The sequence below is a fragment of the Mus caroli genome, chromosome 9, assembly GCF_900094665.2.
Source record: "Mus caroli chromosome 9, CAROLI_EIJ_v1.1, whole genome shotgun sequence".
Taxonomy (NCBI): domain Eukaryota; kingdom Metazoa; phylum Chordata; class Mammalia; order Rodentia; family Muridae; genus Mus; species Mus caroli.
In genome coordinates this window covers 52,150,438-52,169,063 of record NC_034578.1, presented here as the reverse complement: position 1 = coordinate 52,169,063, position 18,626 = coordinate 52,150,438, and the positions used below count along the sequence as shown (strand labels likewise).

At 49.6% G+C, this 18,626-nt stretch overlaps 1 protein-coding gene across 3 annotated transcripts in view; it reads right to left on the bottom strand.

Moving 5' to 3' along the window:
- The window catches only part of Tmem266 (transmembrane protein 266), a 112,919-nt gene that overhangs the window by 13,966 nt on the left and 80,327 nt on the right, over window positions 1-18,626 (bottom strand). For all 3 annotated transcript variants that reach the window (XM_021173267.2, XM_029481173.1, XM_029481172.1), the window contains 3 exons: window positions 9,514-9,570; window positions 8,378-8,516; window positions 5,186-5,301 (listed from right to left, as the gene is read on the bottom strand). In XM_021173267.2, the coding sequence (XP_021028926.1) occupies window positions 5,186-5,301; window positions 8,378-8,516; window positions 9,514-9,570 (312 nt within the window). The remainder of the gene's footprint in view (window positions 1-5,185; window positions 5,302-8,377; window positions 8,517-9,513; window positions 9,571-18,626) is intronic.

Genomic DNA, 18,626 nt, shown 5'->3' with positions numbered 1-18,626 from the left:
CAGTAGAAAAACCAAGTCCCCGACAATCTCCAGAGCTCACAAAAGCCTGGCCTCTGACAAAGGCAGGCGCACAGTGCCTCTGATGACAGAGTAAAGCAGATCTTCCCCTAGCAAACATCACACAGAAGCCCATCCCTACGCTAGGAAAACAATCGAAGCAACAATTTCTAATCTAATAACCCAGCCTGAGCAGCAGGGGCCCACGGAGAGCCCCAGTCTGTACATTACTGGAGCGAGCCAGGCCCAGCTCAGGCAGCCACACCCAGCCTTCCCGGCCTTTAATGGGTTGGCCACAGAGTCCAACTCACATGGGCTGCAACCTGATCAATGCACACTGTGGCCAGCGGCTCGATGGCATCTAATGCAATAGCGATAATTTGGCTCGGTTCTGTCAGTGCTGTCTGCACAGGCTGCCTGACCCTCAGAGCCATCTGCTGCTGGGATGGCATCCAGTGTTTATCTCCATTACTCTCACCGTTGTTGGTAACAATAAAAATCAGGAGACGGTTGCAAACTCATGATTTAGGAGCAGGGTGAGGCTGAGGCTGACCTTGGCCCCTTTCCATCCACTGTGGAGATGACAGGTAGATGGCCATAAATTTAAATTATAGTCAAAGGATAACATATGTTATTTCTCTGATGGCTAATTTTATCAGCTAAATAGGCTTGTCACTAAAGCTATCAGCTGTTTTACAAACCACTTCCCATGTTAAAAATAACAACAACAACAACTTTACTTTCCTTGGTGGAAATTTTGAAAAATCCAGGTATCAGAGGCCATTGTGCCGAAAAGGTGGGGCTTAAGATGTCTGCAGGGAAGGAAGGGACTCTTTGGACTGAGCGGCTGCTGAAGCAGAATAAAATATGCTTCCTGTTATTCCTGCCCTTTGGCCCACTCTCTGAGCTCTGGGCACAGCCTCAAAGGGCAGCCGTTTGTACAAACTGTGATCTTTCCTCAGGGTTCTCAGCTCCAGGTCCAGAGCGAGGCTAGGATGAGGAGATGGCGTCCATTGGTACCCCTGCACCCACAGAGCCTGCCCTAGCTCCTGCACCTGGGCACTGGGGTGCTGCATCCTTCTACCTTTTCTGCCTTGGAAATGCAGAGAGCTTCTTGGGTGGAAAGTCTTATTTTTTTCTTGGGGAAACCAGCCAGGGAGGATTTGGGTGAATGAAACTGTGCCTCCAACTATACAAAAGGGTCATGGACCCACAAGCCTCATTTCTTTGGGCTAGGTGACTGTATAGTGTGACTCTTTCTCTTCGGGGAACACCGGTCACTAGTATCAACATCTAATATCTTTGAGCTGTGTAAGACTTGCCGGTGAAATAAGGACAGAAGCAATATCACCACTTCCAGACTTGTCAAATAAAGCCTCGTGGCCAGTTTTCCAGTCTCTTCTTCTGCACTGCTGGCTAGAGAAGACCCAGAGGAGCCACACAATGGAAGGAGCCTGGGGGCCAGAGTGACCGTGAAACAGACAGTTCCCTAGGCTCTGTCCACTGCAACCTGCTCTGGTAATTATAAGGTTGACAAACACACTCTTTATGTGTTAAGTCTTGGGAATTCTCTGTGTGCATATATAATATGCATTCACACATGTATATGGGTGTGTTAGGTGCAGTGCATACAGAGGTCAGAGGTCGGCGTTGGATGTCTTTCCCAAGCTCTCTCTACTCTCTCTACTGATACAGGATCTGATACTTATACTGGACCTGGATCCAGCTCACTGGTTTAGCTAGGAATCTACTTCCCTAGCACTGAGAGGACAGGCATGCACCGCAAACACAGCTCTGCATATAGGTGCTGGGAGTCTGAACTCGGACCCTCAAGCATTCATAACAAGCACTTTAGCATCTCCCTGCCCCCATCCTTGAAGTCTAATGCAGCAGCTGATGGTACCTACCATGACTAGCTGTGCCTCGTGTGGACACCCTATTTCAGTACACAGAAATGAAATCTGGGCTCTGTTTCATCAGAAACTGCACCCAGGTAAGGGGCAGCCTGTGGAAACCTCAGTCTTCCCATCTGTAGAGGGGGTTAACAAATCTTGAGCTGCTAATCTTGACTGTCAGAGTCAAAAGCCATGGAAATAATGGCCATGATAGAAGTCCATTGAACAGTATTTGTACCACCTTATATATCAAGAGTCTCCATACAAGTTATTCAATTAAACGGCTTCTTTACATCACCTATGCAGTAACAACTCTCTTGCCTTTATCTTTTCAATAAAGTATCTGACACCCAGGGGCTGGGGAGGAGCAAGGAGTTGCTGGTGGAGCAAAGGTTGGAACCAGCTTGCTGGCAACTCCTAGAAGCAAAATTTCAGCTATCCATTGGGTGCTGTTTTTGGGAACTGGGTGTGTCCAGGATCTAAACTGTACTAAGGGGTACACAGGCACCACAGGGCTCCTCTGGCTTCGAGTCACCCCTCAGTGATCCTAGACCCTCAGTATTTTCCCAGACTCTCAAGGCTGGGGAAGGAACTTCCCACTCTTTCCCATCCCCATGGGACCCAACAGAGGTAAACACTAACTCCCAAGTGTGCCAGGCTGTACCAGTTTGGGCCAAGTATGTTACAAGGCCTGAAGGGCAAAGAGCAGGCAGGATGGGGCTCTGGGGTGTGTTTCTGAATTACAGCAAGAGCCTGGGCATCAACAAGCCTGAAATCTCAGAAGTGGCTTGTAAGATGACTCAGAAGAGCATAATACCACATCGACTGAACCACTAATCTAATGTGCCATTGATACACCCAGGGTGAAGAGAGAAAGAGAGGGAGACAGAGAGACAGAGAGAGACGGAAGACAGAGGGGTGTCTGTCCACAATGCCTCCCTGGATGACAGCCACCAGCCACTTCCTCTGGCATCCATTTGTCCATCACAGGCATTAGAACTCTGGCTGTAGTCCCATCAGGGAATAAAACCAGCAAGAAGAGACTTGCAGTCTCGAGGACGGTGAGATCCATGTATACCACAGTTGCAGCAGCCAATGCAAAGAGCTGGCCAGGGCACAGAAGCAAGAACGGATTGCTGTGTGTCCTCCCCACCCAAGGCTTTTATTTTTTTCCTTTCCTCACAGGATTCTGAGGAATAAAAAGGTGACACTCATGTGGTGTGTGTGTGTGTGTGTGTGTGTGTGTGTGTGTGTGTGTGTGTGTTTGAATGTGTATGTGTGGAGACTGGCATATCCTCAGACTGCTGTGTGACACTCCCTTTCTGTGGACCTCTGTTTTCTTGCCTGCCATATCCTAGACTAGATCACAGCTATCCTGCTGTCACAGAAAACACGTAAGGAATGGTTCTCAACAAGGTGGGATGGGAGAGAAGTGTGAGATACCTAGATCTGTCCTGGCTTAAGACGGGTCCGTCAGCAAGTTATGACTCGGGTTTATTTCTAAGGCAGGTATGTGTGAATGAGTGAGCGGGCAGTTTGAGTGAGCCACCGTTAGACAGTATTGAAATCTCATAACCATCCTCTGAGGATTTCATCACTACCTCCATTTTTCAGAGTAACAAAACCAAGGTTCTATCAGCACCCAAGACACAAAGCCACTAAGCAACAGGGCTGGCTTGGAACCGTCTCTTCCTAAGGCCATTCTTGGCCATCCCACACCCTGCCATAACAGAATCATGGCTCGGATACATCCCCTTCAGGGTATCTGTTGTCTGGTCAGGTCTCAAACCTCGGCTCATACTACCAACGGGGTGCTGTCTCTGGCCTCTGGGGAGTGGGCTCCAGCTTTGGCGAGCAGTGGACTGCTTTCTGCTCTCTCAGCAGAAGCTGAGTCCTCCTCCACCAGACCACCCCCTACCCGGCCCACAGGGAGCCCTCTCGGCAGTCTTAGCTAAGATGACAGGTTTCAGGTGCTTTTTTAAATTAAAACAACAGTTCGTTTCTGTTCATCTCTTTTCCAGATGTCACTACCTAGCATGGATCTTCTTTATTTATTGTTCTTTCCCATGCAGACTCTGAGGAAGTTCCCATCGCAAGATCCCGAGTGAGGAGCCTACATGTGGGCAGTGACTTGAACCTGTACTGCACAGGACACAAGGCACGTGGTATAGGATATTGGAGTTGGCCATTAGGGTTTGCTCCTGCCCATGAAGCACATGCATGGTTGATGGTGGCTGGTGGTTGGGCTGTGCTCTCTGCTGGGCATCGGTAAGTTTAGGAGCAACACAGTGTTGTGCTGAACCTCATAAGCTGTCACCAACAGTGGTGTCATCCTGTTGTACGGGGAACCAAAAGCTCCTTGATCCGCTCTGATTTGATTTCTAGGTAACACTTCCAGCTTTCCCATCTCAGTTTCCCAGACTCCCAGCCTAAACCCAGGTCTGCTGTCACCCGGGTGATTGCTATTGCTCTGGCTTTCTGTCCCCACCTGTCCCCTCCCACCCATTCTCCAGAAGCAGCCAGAAAGATCCATGAAAGATTAACACTTCCACAGAGACACTTCCCCTTTTCCCCAGGTGCCTTGGTCAGCCCAGAGCCCCTCCAAGCCCTCCTACCCTCCTGCAGCTTTCCCTAGCTCACAAGGGGCATGGGCTCTGCAGCCCAGCTCAGCCCTACTCTCATGCTAGGTCTCCTGCCTGATCTTCTCCCAAATGGCTCTGCTCAGGTCAAGTTCTCTGCAAACCTCCCCTGACCAGGGCCTATAGGGTCCCTGTGGGGCATGCATGGCACCAGACTGCCTTCGTATATGCTTTGACCACCAAATGCATTTCCCCAAGAGCTCCCATGAGGAGAGAACTGGCCCGTGTCCCATCTAGAATGGGGATCTGGTGCCTAGCACAAGTCCAGCCAGAGCAGGCCCCTGATGACCAGGCTGGGTACACAGTGAGAGAATGAGAAGAGTCGTTCAGGGGCTGCACGACTGTGTGCTTGCAGGAGTGCACATGAGCACCATCCTGTGGAGACACTTCCAAGGATCAATTTGTGATGGCAGTCCCCAGCTTTCCATACTTATCAGCTTTGGGCGTCTGTGGCTGAGGAGTCAAAGGGACCACTGAGCGCACATTTACTGAGCTCTGCAGTGAGTGGGACGTAGGGGGCTGATGGGAGCTGAGGGAGGTCTGTCTTCAGGGGCTGAGGACACTCTTTGACTGCAGTCCCCAAGCTCTGGCAGCCTGACATTACAGGATCCTCAGCAAGGCCTGGACAGAGGTGATCAGATCTGAAAGTGTTACCCCTTGCTCTTGACAGATTTGCGTCAGCCTCTCCAGCTGCTCATCTTGGATGGCCTTGGCCTTCTCATACTGCTGGGTGACCATCTCCATCTCCAACTTGACTGGCAGGACATAGGCTGGAAGACAGAGGAAGCCATGTGAATTGCTGGTCAGCAGCTAGGCTTGGACTGCAGAGAGGCAAGCCCAGAATTCATCAACAGCCTCAAAGCCCAGACTCAGTTTGTGGGCATGTGGGGTGAGGGCGGGAACCCAAAAGCATCCAGAAAGCACAGAGAGACCATAACCCAAATTCAGTTCCTTCTTTTCCATAGTGACAGAGCCCTGGAGTTTTTGAGTGTTGGTACAACTGCCAAGAAAAAATGACTATATCCTAGTTTCTGTTATAGTTACAGGTATTCATAAAACAAATTGTGGCAGAGTTGGGGATCTCAGAGCCTGTGGACATAGGGTGTAACTAAAATGTAGCCTTTTTGTTTCTGGAGATAATCCACTAATAAAGGCTATTTCTGAGGTAGGCAGTAGGTAGGTATGTAGATAGATGACTAGATGATAAAGGATGTATGGATGGATAAATGGATGGATGGATGGATGGATGGATGGATGGATGGATGGATGGGTGGATGATAGACAGACAGACAGGCAGGCAGACAGACAGATAGACAGACAGACAGACATGATAGACAGACTGACACTGGTTTGTGGGGAGTCCCCTTTAGTTTTATATTTTCTTCCTTCGTCATTCCTGGGTATGAAGAAGAGTTGTAACTGGCACTGGTACCGCCATCTTGAACCATGAAGTAACTCTGAGAATGTAGGTTCTATGCAGCAAAGCAACAAGATAGAAAGTGTTCTCAGTACTGAGAGCAAGTGCCATGTCACTTGTAGGTAGTGAGTAACATCTGTCACTTCCTGCAGATTTCTGGTTTGTTTGTTTTTTATAGGAAGCTTGTGCTGTGTGTAGGTCAAGGATACCCTGGGTTTCTGTTATAGATTATCCTGCTTCCGACAGAGAGGGAGATGCTGAAAGAAAGCTGGGGCTTTGGGTGTGGGATCCCCATGATTTCTCAGATAGCAGTAGCTGCATAAGCCCCTCCCTTGGGGTTCCTGGGCTTAGCAGCTCTAGAATCCACAGATGTTTCAGAGTCAACTCCAGACCACCTTGACCTCTGCACTTTACCCCCTAGGGTCTCACACCTTTCAAAATCCTTTTGGGTTTTTCAGACCGAACAGTCACAGGTCACGTGTGTCTCTTGTCACTGTACTCTAGACCTCTCTACATGCTCTTGCTGAGAAGGACAGAGTGAGCACCTACAGCCTGTCCCTAACTGCTGTCCCTAACTGCCTTGCCTAGGCTGTTCCTGAGACCAGTTCACACCCAAGGTGAGAATGGCAAATTAGCACTCCTTAGTTCCCAAGTGTGATCTGAGGAGAAGGTTCAAAGGGAGCTGTCAGCCTCTACTAGTAAGCAATGTGCAGCTGTCCACAGCTGCCAGGATCGAAAGGCAGCTTCCTGCCCTGAGGAAGATGTTCTGACCGGACAGAGTCCAGAATAGAATCCTGAGTAGGAGAGGCGAATCAAGCAGCCAAAAGAAGCACTGAGGTAGTGTGTATGTGTGTGTGTGTGTATGTGTGTGTGTGTGTGTGTGTGTGTGTGTGTGTGATGTGTATATGGTATGTGCAGTGTGTGTATAGTGTGGTATGTGTGTTGTATGTGCTTCTGTGTTCGTGAGTGGTATATATGTGGTGTGTGGTGTATACAACATGGTGTGTGTGTGTGTGTGTGTGTGTGTGTGTGTGTGTGTGTGTGATATGTAGGTGGTATGTGCATGTTGTGTGTGTAGTGTGTGGTGTGCATAGTCTCTGTGTGTGGTATGTACATGGTACGTGCATGGTGTGTGTGTATATGAGAGAGAGATTGAGAGAGAGAGAGAGAGAGAGAGAGAGACAGAGAGAGAGACAGAGAGACAGAGAGACAGAGAGAGAGAGAGAGAGAGAGAGAGAGAGAGAGAGAGCTGGGCTTCAATCATGGTTCTGAGCACCATTTCCAGTGTGAGCCTCTATTCTTTGACTCAGTTTCTCCATCTGTCATGAGGAGAATGTGTTGGATGAGCTCCTCACGCCCTCCTTCCTAAGCCATGGACCCCCACATTCTAGTTCAGTGCAGATGCTGCAATGTAATGACAGACACAAACACAACCAAACTTGGGAATGAAGCAATGGCTGTCCTCGTGTTCACAAGTGGGAGGTGAGAGGCTGCCCTCCCACAGGCAGAAGACCCAGGAAGTCATCCCTCCTGCCTTATACCTGTCAAGCTAATGCTATCGGGAGAACTCTGTCATTGCAGCCAAAATTCAGGACTTGAAAGAACCTTAACATCTATCACAGTGGTTTTAAACTGTGTTCTGACAGTCCTCTGAGGTGCCTCTGGGAGTAAGGAGAGGGCATGGTGGTCCCTAGGAATCATTAGGCACCTCCTCTTTGGAGAGGAAGACAGCCCATCCTGTTAGCTCTGAGAGGTGAGCCTCCCTGTAATGTCCTTTACATCTGAGGGCCACTTTTGGGAGCCCAGTGCCTTGGGTCTTCTCTCATTTCCCCCCAGATGACCCCAGAGGTCCTCCCTGGGTCATTGCCTTCCTTACCATGTCCCAGTTTTATGACCCTGTTCTTCAGGGCTGAGATTTCTAGTCTTATGGGAAGACTGGCCTTGCTTGCATACAATACGCAGTTCCATCAGAGCTTGGTGTGCTGGTGCATGCCTTTAATTCCCCCTTTAATCCCAGCACTCACTTGGGAGGCAGAGGCAAGTGGATCTCTGTAAATTGAAGGCTGTGTGGTCTACACAGCAAGTGCCAGGAAAGCCAAGGCTACATAGTGAGACTCTGTCTCAAAAACAAAAAACAAAAAAACCCAACACTGTCCCACCCCCACCAAATAAATAGCTGCATGGGCTGGGAAGTGGTGCACTCATGGGTAAGTATGACACATGACTGTGTGGGTAGTTTCAGAATACCATGCTGAAGAGACAGGGTAGGCTTGGCTTTCTCAATGTTATGGGTCACCCCCACCTCACACTGACCCCCAACCCCACACTGAGCCCCCACCCCACACTGACAGTACCACCTTGAGTCATACTTTCTCAAGTGGACAGCCTCCAGCTTCTGCCTCCTCACCGCCCCTCCCCAGGCTACTCACCATCAATGACCCTCTTCACCCGCCAGATTCGGAACATGATGATGAGGCTGATGGCATCCCAGGGGCTCCTGGGTCCGTTAGCCACAGTGGATGCCACCATCGGGGCCAAGGACAGGATGATCACAGCCCCGTCAAACACCTGAGGGAGGGGTGTACTTCAGTGTTCCAGATCAGTCAGGCTGGAGAGCAGCCAGGAAGGCCACCTTCTCCAGGTAGCCTGTGCCTCCCAGAAGTTCACCCCATCTCCAGCTGCCTGCTCTTTCTCTCTGAGGAGGCCTCTTCCTCCTGGACATGATCAAGTATTCTTCATTCTTCTCACGACCTCAGCCCTCCTATATATAGCTCTTAGTTTAGACAACCTTAGGACTGTATCCCACATCCTAGACCCTGGTCAGAGTCTGAGGTGACTCTTTCATTGACAGGATGGGAGCTGATGGCTTGCAGGGGACTCTTTATCTGTGGATGGCAAGAAGCCAGGGCCAGTGTGTCACCTCTCACAAGTGCAGAGTCTTTAACGCAGCAAGAGGGCAAGACAGGTAGAGGAGGGATGCAGTTCTCATGATTAAGCCTTGGGCTCTGACTTTCTCTGTGCTTGCCGGAGCCTTGTGTGAGCCTTTCTGAGGCCAGGACCTCTGTGTAGGCTCCCAGGTTTGGGCCCAGAGAGACTAAAATACAGTCAGGGGAGAGGAAGGAAAACAGCCGACACTGGATATCTAAGCTCAGCCTGGCCTCAGACCACTGCATAAATCACTGGTTGCAGGTGGGCCTCCCGCACACGGCAGCCACATCTCCATGGAGCAGAGTGCACACCAGGCTAAGAAAAGTCTATGGCTTCCCTGACCAGTGCCCCATGGCTGGGTGAGTCAAGTAGATGTATTTGTTTTAAAGTACATCTCAAAGGCTTTTCAAGTTGATTCAACTTTAACTGTAGACATTCTGTAAATCTCAAGGCAAGTTTTAAAGAAAATTCGTCAGTTGGAAAATGCCAGGGTCTGCCCCCTCCCAGCCTCCCCCTCCCCCACCACCCCCAAGTGGCACCCCTGTGGTCAGGTGCATGCCGGACAGAGCTGGGCTCTTGTGGCAGATGAGACAACATTTCCCAGCTTCTAGGATCTGGAGACAGAAAGTGGTCATACCTCTATTTTGTTTTCGATGTAATCCCAGATCCCCAGTACCACGATCCGTAGGACAGTCTGAGGACAAGTTTAAAAGGAAAAAGTGGTTATTGTTCTCTCTCCCAGGAAGGTTCCAGAGCTCGGATCTGGAACTGTTTCCATGCTCTGTAACAAGTACAGTGAGTTCTTCACCATTCCCTGTGTCAACCCAGTCTATACACCATCCCCTTTCCCACTACCAGCGTCCAGTTCCAGGACAGTGGCGGCCTTGCTCTCTGTGGTGCCTTGTCCTCAGGCTCAGCCCCTCCACTGTGTGCTACCCCCTCAGTATCCTGTATGCCAGGCTCATTCAAAGCCCATCAGCACATATAGAATACACTAAAAATTCTTTAGAGCAAATGACATCCAAGGCCCTGCACTCCTCTTCAGCAGCATCTCTTGCCCCTCCTCTCACGAATGTGCTGAGTCTTGCCTGTTACCTGGTGCCTGCACCATGGCAAGGGGTGACTGTTGATGCTCTCCATGTCTCTCTGTCCTGCCCTAAGTCTTCAGGCATGGCCACAGGGTGAAAGACTACATTTCCTAGCTTTCCCTGGGCTTGGTGTGTGTGTGTGTGTGTGTGTGTGTGTGTTCTGCCCAATGGCTGATAAGAAGCACTGTGGACCATTTGGGAGCTGCTCCCTTGAACAGACTTGGCTCTGTTTATTTTACTTTCTCCCTCCTCTAGAGTGTGCTGCATAGGTAGGCATGGCCGTGCCTTCTTTCAGTGAAGAAAGGATGAAGAGAGAGAGACGGAAGCCTGCTAGGTCTTCACCTGCTCCAAGCCCACACATAGGCCTTAATTCCCTTACTCAACAAAACCTGTTCTTTGGCCTTGACTACGAGGGGTAGGAAGTGTTCTGGGTTGGGTGAGCGTTCCCACATCTCTTAAGATCACACACAATAATGGCTGAGACTGGGTCTTTGAGCAATTCAAGCCTCTCTCTTCCCTGGATATGACTTTTCTCTTCTGCTGAAGAGGTGGGTTAGATGACAGAGTTTTCGACACTGCTGAGAGTAGCCCCTGCTATCTAGGCTGTGCAGATGAGAGCCAGGTGCTGAGGCACTCCTCATGTATGACATATGAGAACTGCACTGTTCAGTAGTGACACCATGCCCCTCACCACCTCCGGTCCATTTTCTGTGTCTATGAATTTCACTCCTAAGACAAAAAGAACTGCTATACTTCCTCAAAAGCAAGGCTGGGGGTGCATTGGACACACCTTTAATCCCAGATCTCTGGAAATGGAGGCAGGTGGATCCCTGCGAATTCCGGGCCAGCCTGCTCTACATCGTGAGCAAGGGCTACAAAGTGAGAGCCCCTGTCTCTAAGTAAAATAAAATAAAACTTGTCTTAGCTGAACTTCCTATAGAATGTAGGTTAAGGAGAGGGGGAGGGTGTGACCAGGAGTGATGGGAGAGCAGGGGAGAAGAGGTCAGCCCCTGGGGCCCTGATACCCCAGAGAGGATGTGGTCCTCTAGCTTTGAAGGCCTCTGTGGTACCAGAGAAGCAGGTGGAGCAGTTCAGGTGCCAGCACCTGCCTGACCTCCTTGGTGGCCCATTTGTGCATCTGACTTCCAACTCTGCTCTCAGTTCCAGACCACTAACTGGAGACTTGCTTTCCTAGGCTAGCAGAAACTGCAGCAAAGATAGCTGCAAAGACAAGGGCTCAGGACACATTCCAGCAAGCAATGCCCAGAGTCAGCTGCTTCTGGCAGTGGAGGTCAAAGCCAGAGTGAGAACCCAGCTCCTCAATAGCCTACGCACTGGCTCATGGCCCGTGGCTTCCTTCCCTCTGCAGATACCTATGCTGAAAGCTCCTAGGCATGGGCCAAAGGGCCTGGCTCACCATCCCCAAGACCTAGCACATCTCAATGTGCAGTGACCCCACTTCATGTTTATTTACAACACCAGATTCCTGGACCCCCAGGGAGACCCAGGATACTAGATTCTGGGTCCAAGGCCTACACTCTGCTGTTTAAGCAGGGCTGCTGCAAATCCCCAGCAGGACACTTCATTGCAGAGCAGCAAGCTCTGAGAGAAGTGGACTTCATTCCCAGCCCAGACTGCTGCTTCCTCAAAGGGGCCGAAGGGTGTTAGTCTCTTTCATTGCAGCCTGGCTGCCCTCAGGACTAGCAAGATCAGCAGGGCAGGGCAGAGTCTTGGCTACGCCTTTAAAGATGATTCATGACGTAATTATCATAAGCCAGGCTCCTCCCCACGTGAGTGCAGGAGCTGAGGTTAAGGATGCAGGTAAATCCCTGGGTCCTTCTTCTACCTCACCCTCTCTCCATCAAGTCCAGATCATTTGTCTCAAGGGAGAAAAGGATGACTTCCGTGAGGTGGCAGAAAGAGAGAGGCAGAGTCCCCAGCTTTAAATCTGGTCCAGGGGCAGCAGCCTTCTGCTCTGTCTGTGGCTTGAGACCCAGCTCTTGGGGAATCAAATCAGCCTCTTTCTTCCCCAAGAGCAATTTGGAGATCACAGTGGATAGGGGAAGATGCAGCTGTTAGTATATACATTGGCTTTGTGCACAGTTTTTAAAAAGGTAACTGCTCCTGGCAAAGGAAGACTACTGGCTCGAGGCTTCCTGAGCGAGTCGGGCAACACCCCCCCAGTTCGCAGCCCATGGCTTCAGCCATGGTGGGGTTGGGAGTGAGTGGTATCTGGAGTGAGCTGAGATGACCCCTGGGGGATGTGGATTTTGGACACGTTTTCTTTGGGGTTAAAAGTTAAGTGAGAGTGGTGAGAGGAAGGTCCTGATCTGGGTCCAAGTACACAGCAATAAAAAGGAATGTGGGTGTGGCGGCTGTCAACCTGACCCCACCTGGAATTAACCAAAACCCTAGCACCTGGCCACAGCTGAGGGATTTCTCTTTAATGGATCATTTGAGGTGGGAAGCCCCACCCTAAATCTGGACCACACCTCCAGGTGGCAGCCCACATAAAAGGGCGTGGGAGAAGGAAGCTTTTGCTGACTGCCTGCTTGCCCTCTCTCTCACTTAGGAGTTCATTTGTCCTGATGCTAAGTCACTCCTTCCTACTATTAGAGCTTGCTTCTTCGGGTGAGTGAATGTATGTGAACGTGTGAGTGATTGTGTGTGTGTGTGTGTGTGTGTGTGTGTGTGAATGTATATATGTGAACGTATGTGTGTGAATATGTGATTATGTGATTATGTGTGAGTGTGTGTGACTGTTAATGTGTGAGTGTGTTTGAATGTGTGTGTGAGTATGTGAGTGTGGGTTCATCCTATCTGTTTTGTTCCTCTAGAGAACTCTGACTTATACAGTGGGAAACCCTGCAGAAGGGGAAACAGCCTTCAGCTTTCTTTTTTTTTTTTTTAAGATTTATTTATTATATGTAAGTACACTGTAGCTGTCTTCAGACACTCCAAAAGAGGGCGCCAGATCTCGTTATGGATGGTTGTTAGCCACCATGTGGTTGCTGGGATTTGAACTCTGGACCTTTGGAAGAGCAGTCGGGTGCTCTTACCCACTGAGCCATCTCACCAGCCCGCCTTCAGCTTTCTTAAAAGAGCATTCTAGAGCTGGAGAGATGACTCAGTGAGGAAGAACACACACTGCTCTTCCAGAGGAGACCAGTTAGGGCCTCAGCACCCACAGCTCCGGGAGCTTGGATGCCCTCTTCTGGCTTCCATGAGCACTACACTGCCGCGCACAAACCAAAACTCGGAGATATACACATACATAAAATTAAAATAAAAAGTCTTTGAGTGCTAGGTAGTGGTGGCACATGCCTTTAAATTCCAGCACTTGGGAGTCAGAGGCAGGTGGATCTCTGTGAATCTAAGGCCAGCCTGTTCTACAAAGTGAGTTCCAGGACAGCCAAGGTGACACACAGAGGAACTCATCTCAAACTTCCCTCTCCTAAAAAAAGGTATGTGAAGTGGCAAGTGTCCTTTAAGAAGGATCACAAGAACACAGCCCTGTCGGCAGCTTCCTTCTCCCAAATTCCCAGGGACAGACTGGTGACTGTCTCTTCCCAGGGTCCAAAGTGCACAGCCCCAACTAGACATAGTAGCTGATTACCTACGGGATCCTGAGCTCACAGGCAAGCCAACGTCATTGTCTGTCCTCATGCTGGCTCGTTCTGGCAGTAGATTCCCAGCTATTTTAAAGTAAAGTGTTCAAGGCTACAGGGGATAGATAGCAAAGGCCAGCAGGTGTGTGATGATGTGTGTGCCAATTAAGGGACGAACACTGATGGAGCACTCACAGTACACGGAGCACTATCCCAGACCTTGCTGACCAGAGAATGAGCAAGGCTTAGTTCCAGAACTTTCTCCCAACACAGAAACATTTTCAAGTCTAAAAATTAAAATAAATAATCTCTTGGGGATGATATCTGTTCATTGAGCCATTCACACACACACACACCCATCCCTTCTTCCCAGGCAAAAGTCCTAAACAAAGCCATCTCTAGTGAATCTGCTGCAATTTGCTTTCAGCCTGATGCTGCAGCTAAATCCCCCGACCTGTCCCCAGCGTTACCAATGACCACCCCCCCACACACACACCCACACACACCATGCCAACACCCTTGAAAGCATCTTGTTTGGCTCATGCTGACAAGCAGTTTGTGGTGCTAGCAACGGCCCTGCTGGAAAAGCCTTGTTTCCAGGACAACCCCCTTCCTCCCCTTCTGCCCCTCCCAACTCCGGACTTCCAACTCCTTGGCTTCAGTCTCTCAGCTGCATTTGCAGATTTCTGTCTCCCAGGGCTGTCACCCTTTCTTATTCCCTGAACCCTTGGCTTTGTCACCTCCAGTTCTCTGGAGCCTCAACTCTATGTCTCCAGCCTAGATGTCTTCCTGATTATCAGTTCAAGGACAGCAAAGGGACATCACTGTCCCCTCACTAAGCCAGCCCCTCAGAGCTATCTACCTCTTATCCCTGCACCCATCTCTTCCTGCCCACACCCTCTGCCCACTCTCTGACTCCTTTAACACCCCATTCTGACTGTCACCTTTCTGGGTGACTTAGTCCCTCTCAGCCAATTGTCCTCCTAACTGCTCTTCGAATTCCTGTCCTGTCAACCTCCAATGCAGACTCTGTCCCCAAAGCTTCATTCTGATGGCTATGCCTAGAGCCCCAGCAGCTCTCTCTTGCTACAAGGCATGGCTCTCACCAAGCCCATACCCTCTCCCTCACCAGCTTCTCCAATGATAGCGCTCCGACTAAAACCCCTGACTTACATGTGTCATCTCATATCACGCAGGCTAACAAGTCACCTGTGGAAATCTGGTCTCTGTGAGTGGAACAAATGGAACAGCAGGACTCATCTGGCTCCTGATTGCCTGACAAACAGTCATTAAATCATGGTAATTTCAGATAAACAAGTTTCACAGTGAATTCATAAAACATTTCTCAACTCAGAACCTATTTTCTATTTTAGAGCCCCTGGTCTTGATTTCTTTACAAGGTATCCCTATATTTCATTGGCAAATGTTTTAGTAGATCACAAACGCTCAAAGGAAACAGCAGTGAAGTCAGTTCTTTTACAAACCAGCAAACCAAAAACTGGTGTTGCCTTGGCATTGATTCATAGTTGCCTGTCATGGTATGAGTTGCTGGCAGTTGCTGCACTGTTCTCAGAGAGGATGTCACCAAACCTGGAGTTTTCCTTTTGAAAGAAAGATGATAAGAAGGACAAGGGAGAGCCCAGTAAATTGCCTACAACGAGATCATGAGAACCTGAGTTCAGTTCTCAGGAGCCAGGCGTGGCCAGGCGTAATCTTAGAGCTGGGGAGGTGAGGACAAGCTGACCCTGGGTTTCACTGGCCAGCTGGCCCAACTGCTAGGCCCCTGGTCACAGAGAGACCCTGCTAGTCACGGAGAGGCCCTGCTAGTCACAGAGAGACCCTGCTTCAAACAAAAACAATAACAAAAACAAACAAACAAAACAAAAAGGTGGACTGCTTACAAGAAACAACTACCCCAAGGCTGTCCTCTGGCACCTCTGTGTGCAGACACATGTGTACACAACACACATATGTGCCTGCACATGTATACATAGGCAAAAAGACATTTCGCAAAGAACCAAAAGCTTTCTAAGATGTCAATCAAATAGGGTAAGTGTGTTGATACACATTACTCAAGTAAGTGCATAAGACCAGGCAAATCTGCTTGCGCTAACCAGGCCATTTCTGCATGGGTTTTATACTTAGAATGCACGGAGCCATGTTTGAACTTACTTAATGCACCTAAAAATTGCCTGGCAAGACAATGGAGTCAAAACAGCCTTTGTCTCTCTGGGAATCATCCCACAGCAGCAAAGAAAAATAACAGGAATGTCAACTCTCTTGGTTACAGCTACGGGGCCTCTTCCCCTGACTTTCTGAGGACAGAACAGATGCAGAAATAGTAAGTGATCTGTCAGTGTGACAGCGGCAAAACCCAGCGCAGAGAGAGAGAGGAAAGCCAACACTGACTGGCTAGCTGCAGGGTGGAACACAGGGCAGGGGCAGGGACAGGGGCAGGGGCTGAGGCTTGGAGCTTATTTTCAACTTTTCAAAAACAATTGTTGGGGCTAGAGAGATGGCTTAGCAGTTAAGAGCACTGACTGCTCTTCCAGAGGTCCTGAGTTCCACATAGTGGCTCACAACCATCTGTAATGGGATCCCATGCCCTCTTCTGGTGTGTCTGAAGACAGCTACAGTGTACTCATATACAAAGAACAGTTGTTTAGCAGGTCCCTCATGTGAGCCAGTCAGGACAGGAGTTCATGTTTCCTGCTGGAAGCCCACACTGAGTTGGGAGGGAGAGGGGCCCCTGGGCATGGATGAAGTTAACAGTCATCATCTGAGGTTTTAGGACTAGAAGAAGGGCTTGCTTTCTTATTTTGGCATGTCAAATTTTTTAACTGATACGTAGGTAAAATCATTCTTATAAACAATAAGTCAATTACTTTTTCCATCAGACTGTTCAGATGGAGTCTCAGGGACTGCCTGGGTATATACAAGGTACAAACCGTTATCAAGGTTGTCTGTCCTGTGGCCTCCTAGCCAACAAAACCCTCATAGCCAAATGTCAAGTCCCGCTTGTTTCTGGGGTCAGGTCAACAAGGATGCTTTCTGAGGAGAAGGCTGTGGGGATGGGGGACACCTACTGTCATGTGGCACAGCACAAGCCCTTGCAATTCCTGGTCCAGCAGCCATCTACATGACTGCAGACTTCTGTTGACTCTGAGCTACACTGTGAACAGCAACCAGCACTCTCTGTCTTCCACAGAATAATTATCTTCACATTTGACCTGCAAGCGCCTAAAGGTCATTTACAAAGTCTTGGCAAAAGAAATGTGGAAGTGAGATTTTTCAAGAGTGATTTCTCAGATACATATTTAATTGATTCACTCCTTCAGCGGTTGGGGTCCCATGCCCAGACCTGTGCGGGGAGACAGGGGAGGAGGGACAGCATAAGGCTTCCATCCCGTTTCTTGAAATAATCAAGTTCAGGACATAGCATGGAGTAGCAGGCAGGACGGAACTTTCTAGAAATGTCTAGGATGAAGGCAGGCCCTTGAAAGCCTGTGCTCAGAACCTAAGAGCTGTTCATGGTGTCTCCACCTGAAAGGTACCTGGCTGAGCCTTTCAGGGGTTGGAGGCACTGTCCACTCTGCACTGGCAGGTGGGCACGAGTGAATGGACTCTGGCTCTCATGGCTACAGGGGCAGGTCTGGAACCTGATTCTCCCACATCAGTGTGAAACATGGAGAGAGTGAGAGAGGAAAGTCTCCACCCTACAGCCTAAGCAGTGGTCTCACCTCAGGTGGGGTCAGGAAGGCCCCCATTCTGGGCCAATTTCCCTACGTTGATGCTCATGTAACAATGCCCAGAGAGAGGCAGTGACTTGTCCCAGATCATATAGTGTCTTCATGGCTGAACTTTCACTCAGACAGACACTGAGAGCAAACACTCCCTTCATCATCTTCTGGAGCAAAGAGGGCAGGCAGTCCCACACACTCTCCCATCTCCTATCTGGTGACTGAGGCTCCCGGGGCCCTCCTGAGACAAGCATAGGCAGAAGAGGGATTCCCTGAGGATCCAGAATCACTAGGAAGTTGCTGATGTAGAAAGAGAAGTGTGTGGCTCAGTTTAGTTTGGCAATGAACTTCACATGACAAATGGCCACCAGATCTGGGCTCCCTCAGGAGTCAGGGCTGCCCAGGGACATTTCTGGGAAGTTGTTGTCAGAGAGGAGCTACTGCAGCTGACATCAGAAGACACCTGGCTGGGGCTGGTAAAATGGCTCAACAGCTAAAGGCTTTCCACAAGCTAGACAGCCTGAGTTCGAGCCCCAAGACCCACATGGTGGAGAGAAATGACTCAGTGGCAGACATCTTTCCCTTCTCCCCTTAAAAAATGTAAATTGTGGAAAAGACACTTGGTTCAGCTGACGACTGATGAACTATACCCATATGAAAGGATATTACTCAGACAGAAAGAGGCGGAGGTCTGACTCATGCTGCAGCGCGGACCAATCCTGAAAACATGCTCAGTGACAGAAGCCGGCCCGACATACAAGGCCACCTAGTGCATGGTCTTGATTACAGGAAACAGGAATACTTCAATACATAGAGACATTGGGTGGGTTTGGGTTGGCAAGAGGTATGTAAAGGAGACATGGGAATGACTGCTGATGGGTGCGGGGTCTCATTTGGGGGTAAAACTGCTTTGGACCCAGCTGGAAGCACCAGCCGCATATTGTGTGTGTACCAAATGCCACCAACTTGTACACTTGAGCGTTATGAGGAGTCACACTGAGAGCTGGGTCAGCCAGTAAATGCTTGCTATGTAAACATGGGAGTCTACCACCCATGTAAAAGCCTGGTATGGTGTTGTTCTCAAAGAACCCAGGAGAGCAAAACTAGAGGGTTCTTGGGGTTGCTACTCTGCCGAGACGAGTTGAGTTGATGTCTGAAGAAAAAGGAGCAGGTGGGAGAAGGGGAGGGAAGGAGGAAGGAGCTACAGCTGCCACTGCACAGACACCACCTTGAGGACCCATCTACAGGTCTGCTGTGGTCTCTTCTCCCTGGGAAAGATCGCAGGAGGCCATGAGTGCTTCTGCAACCCCACGA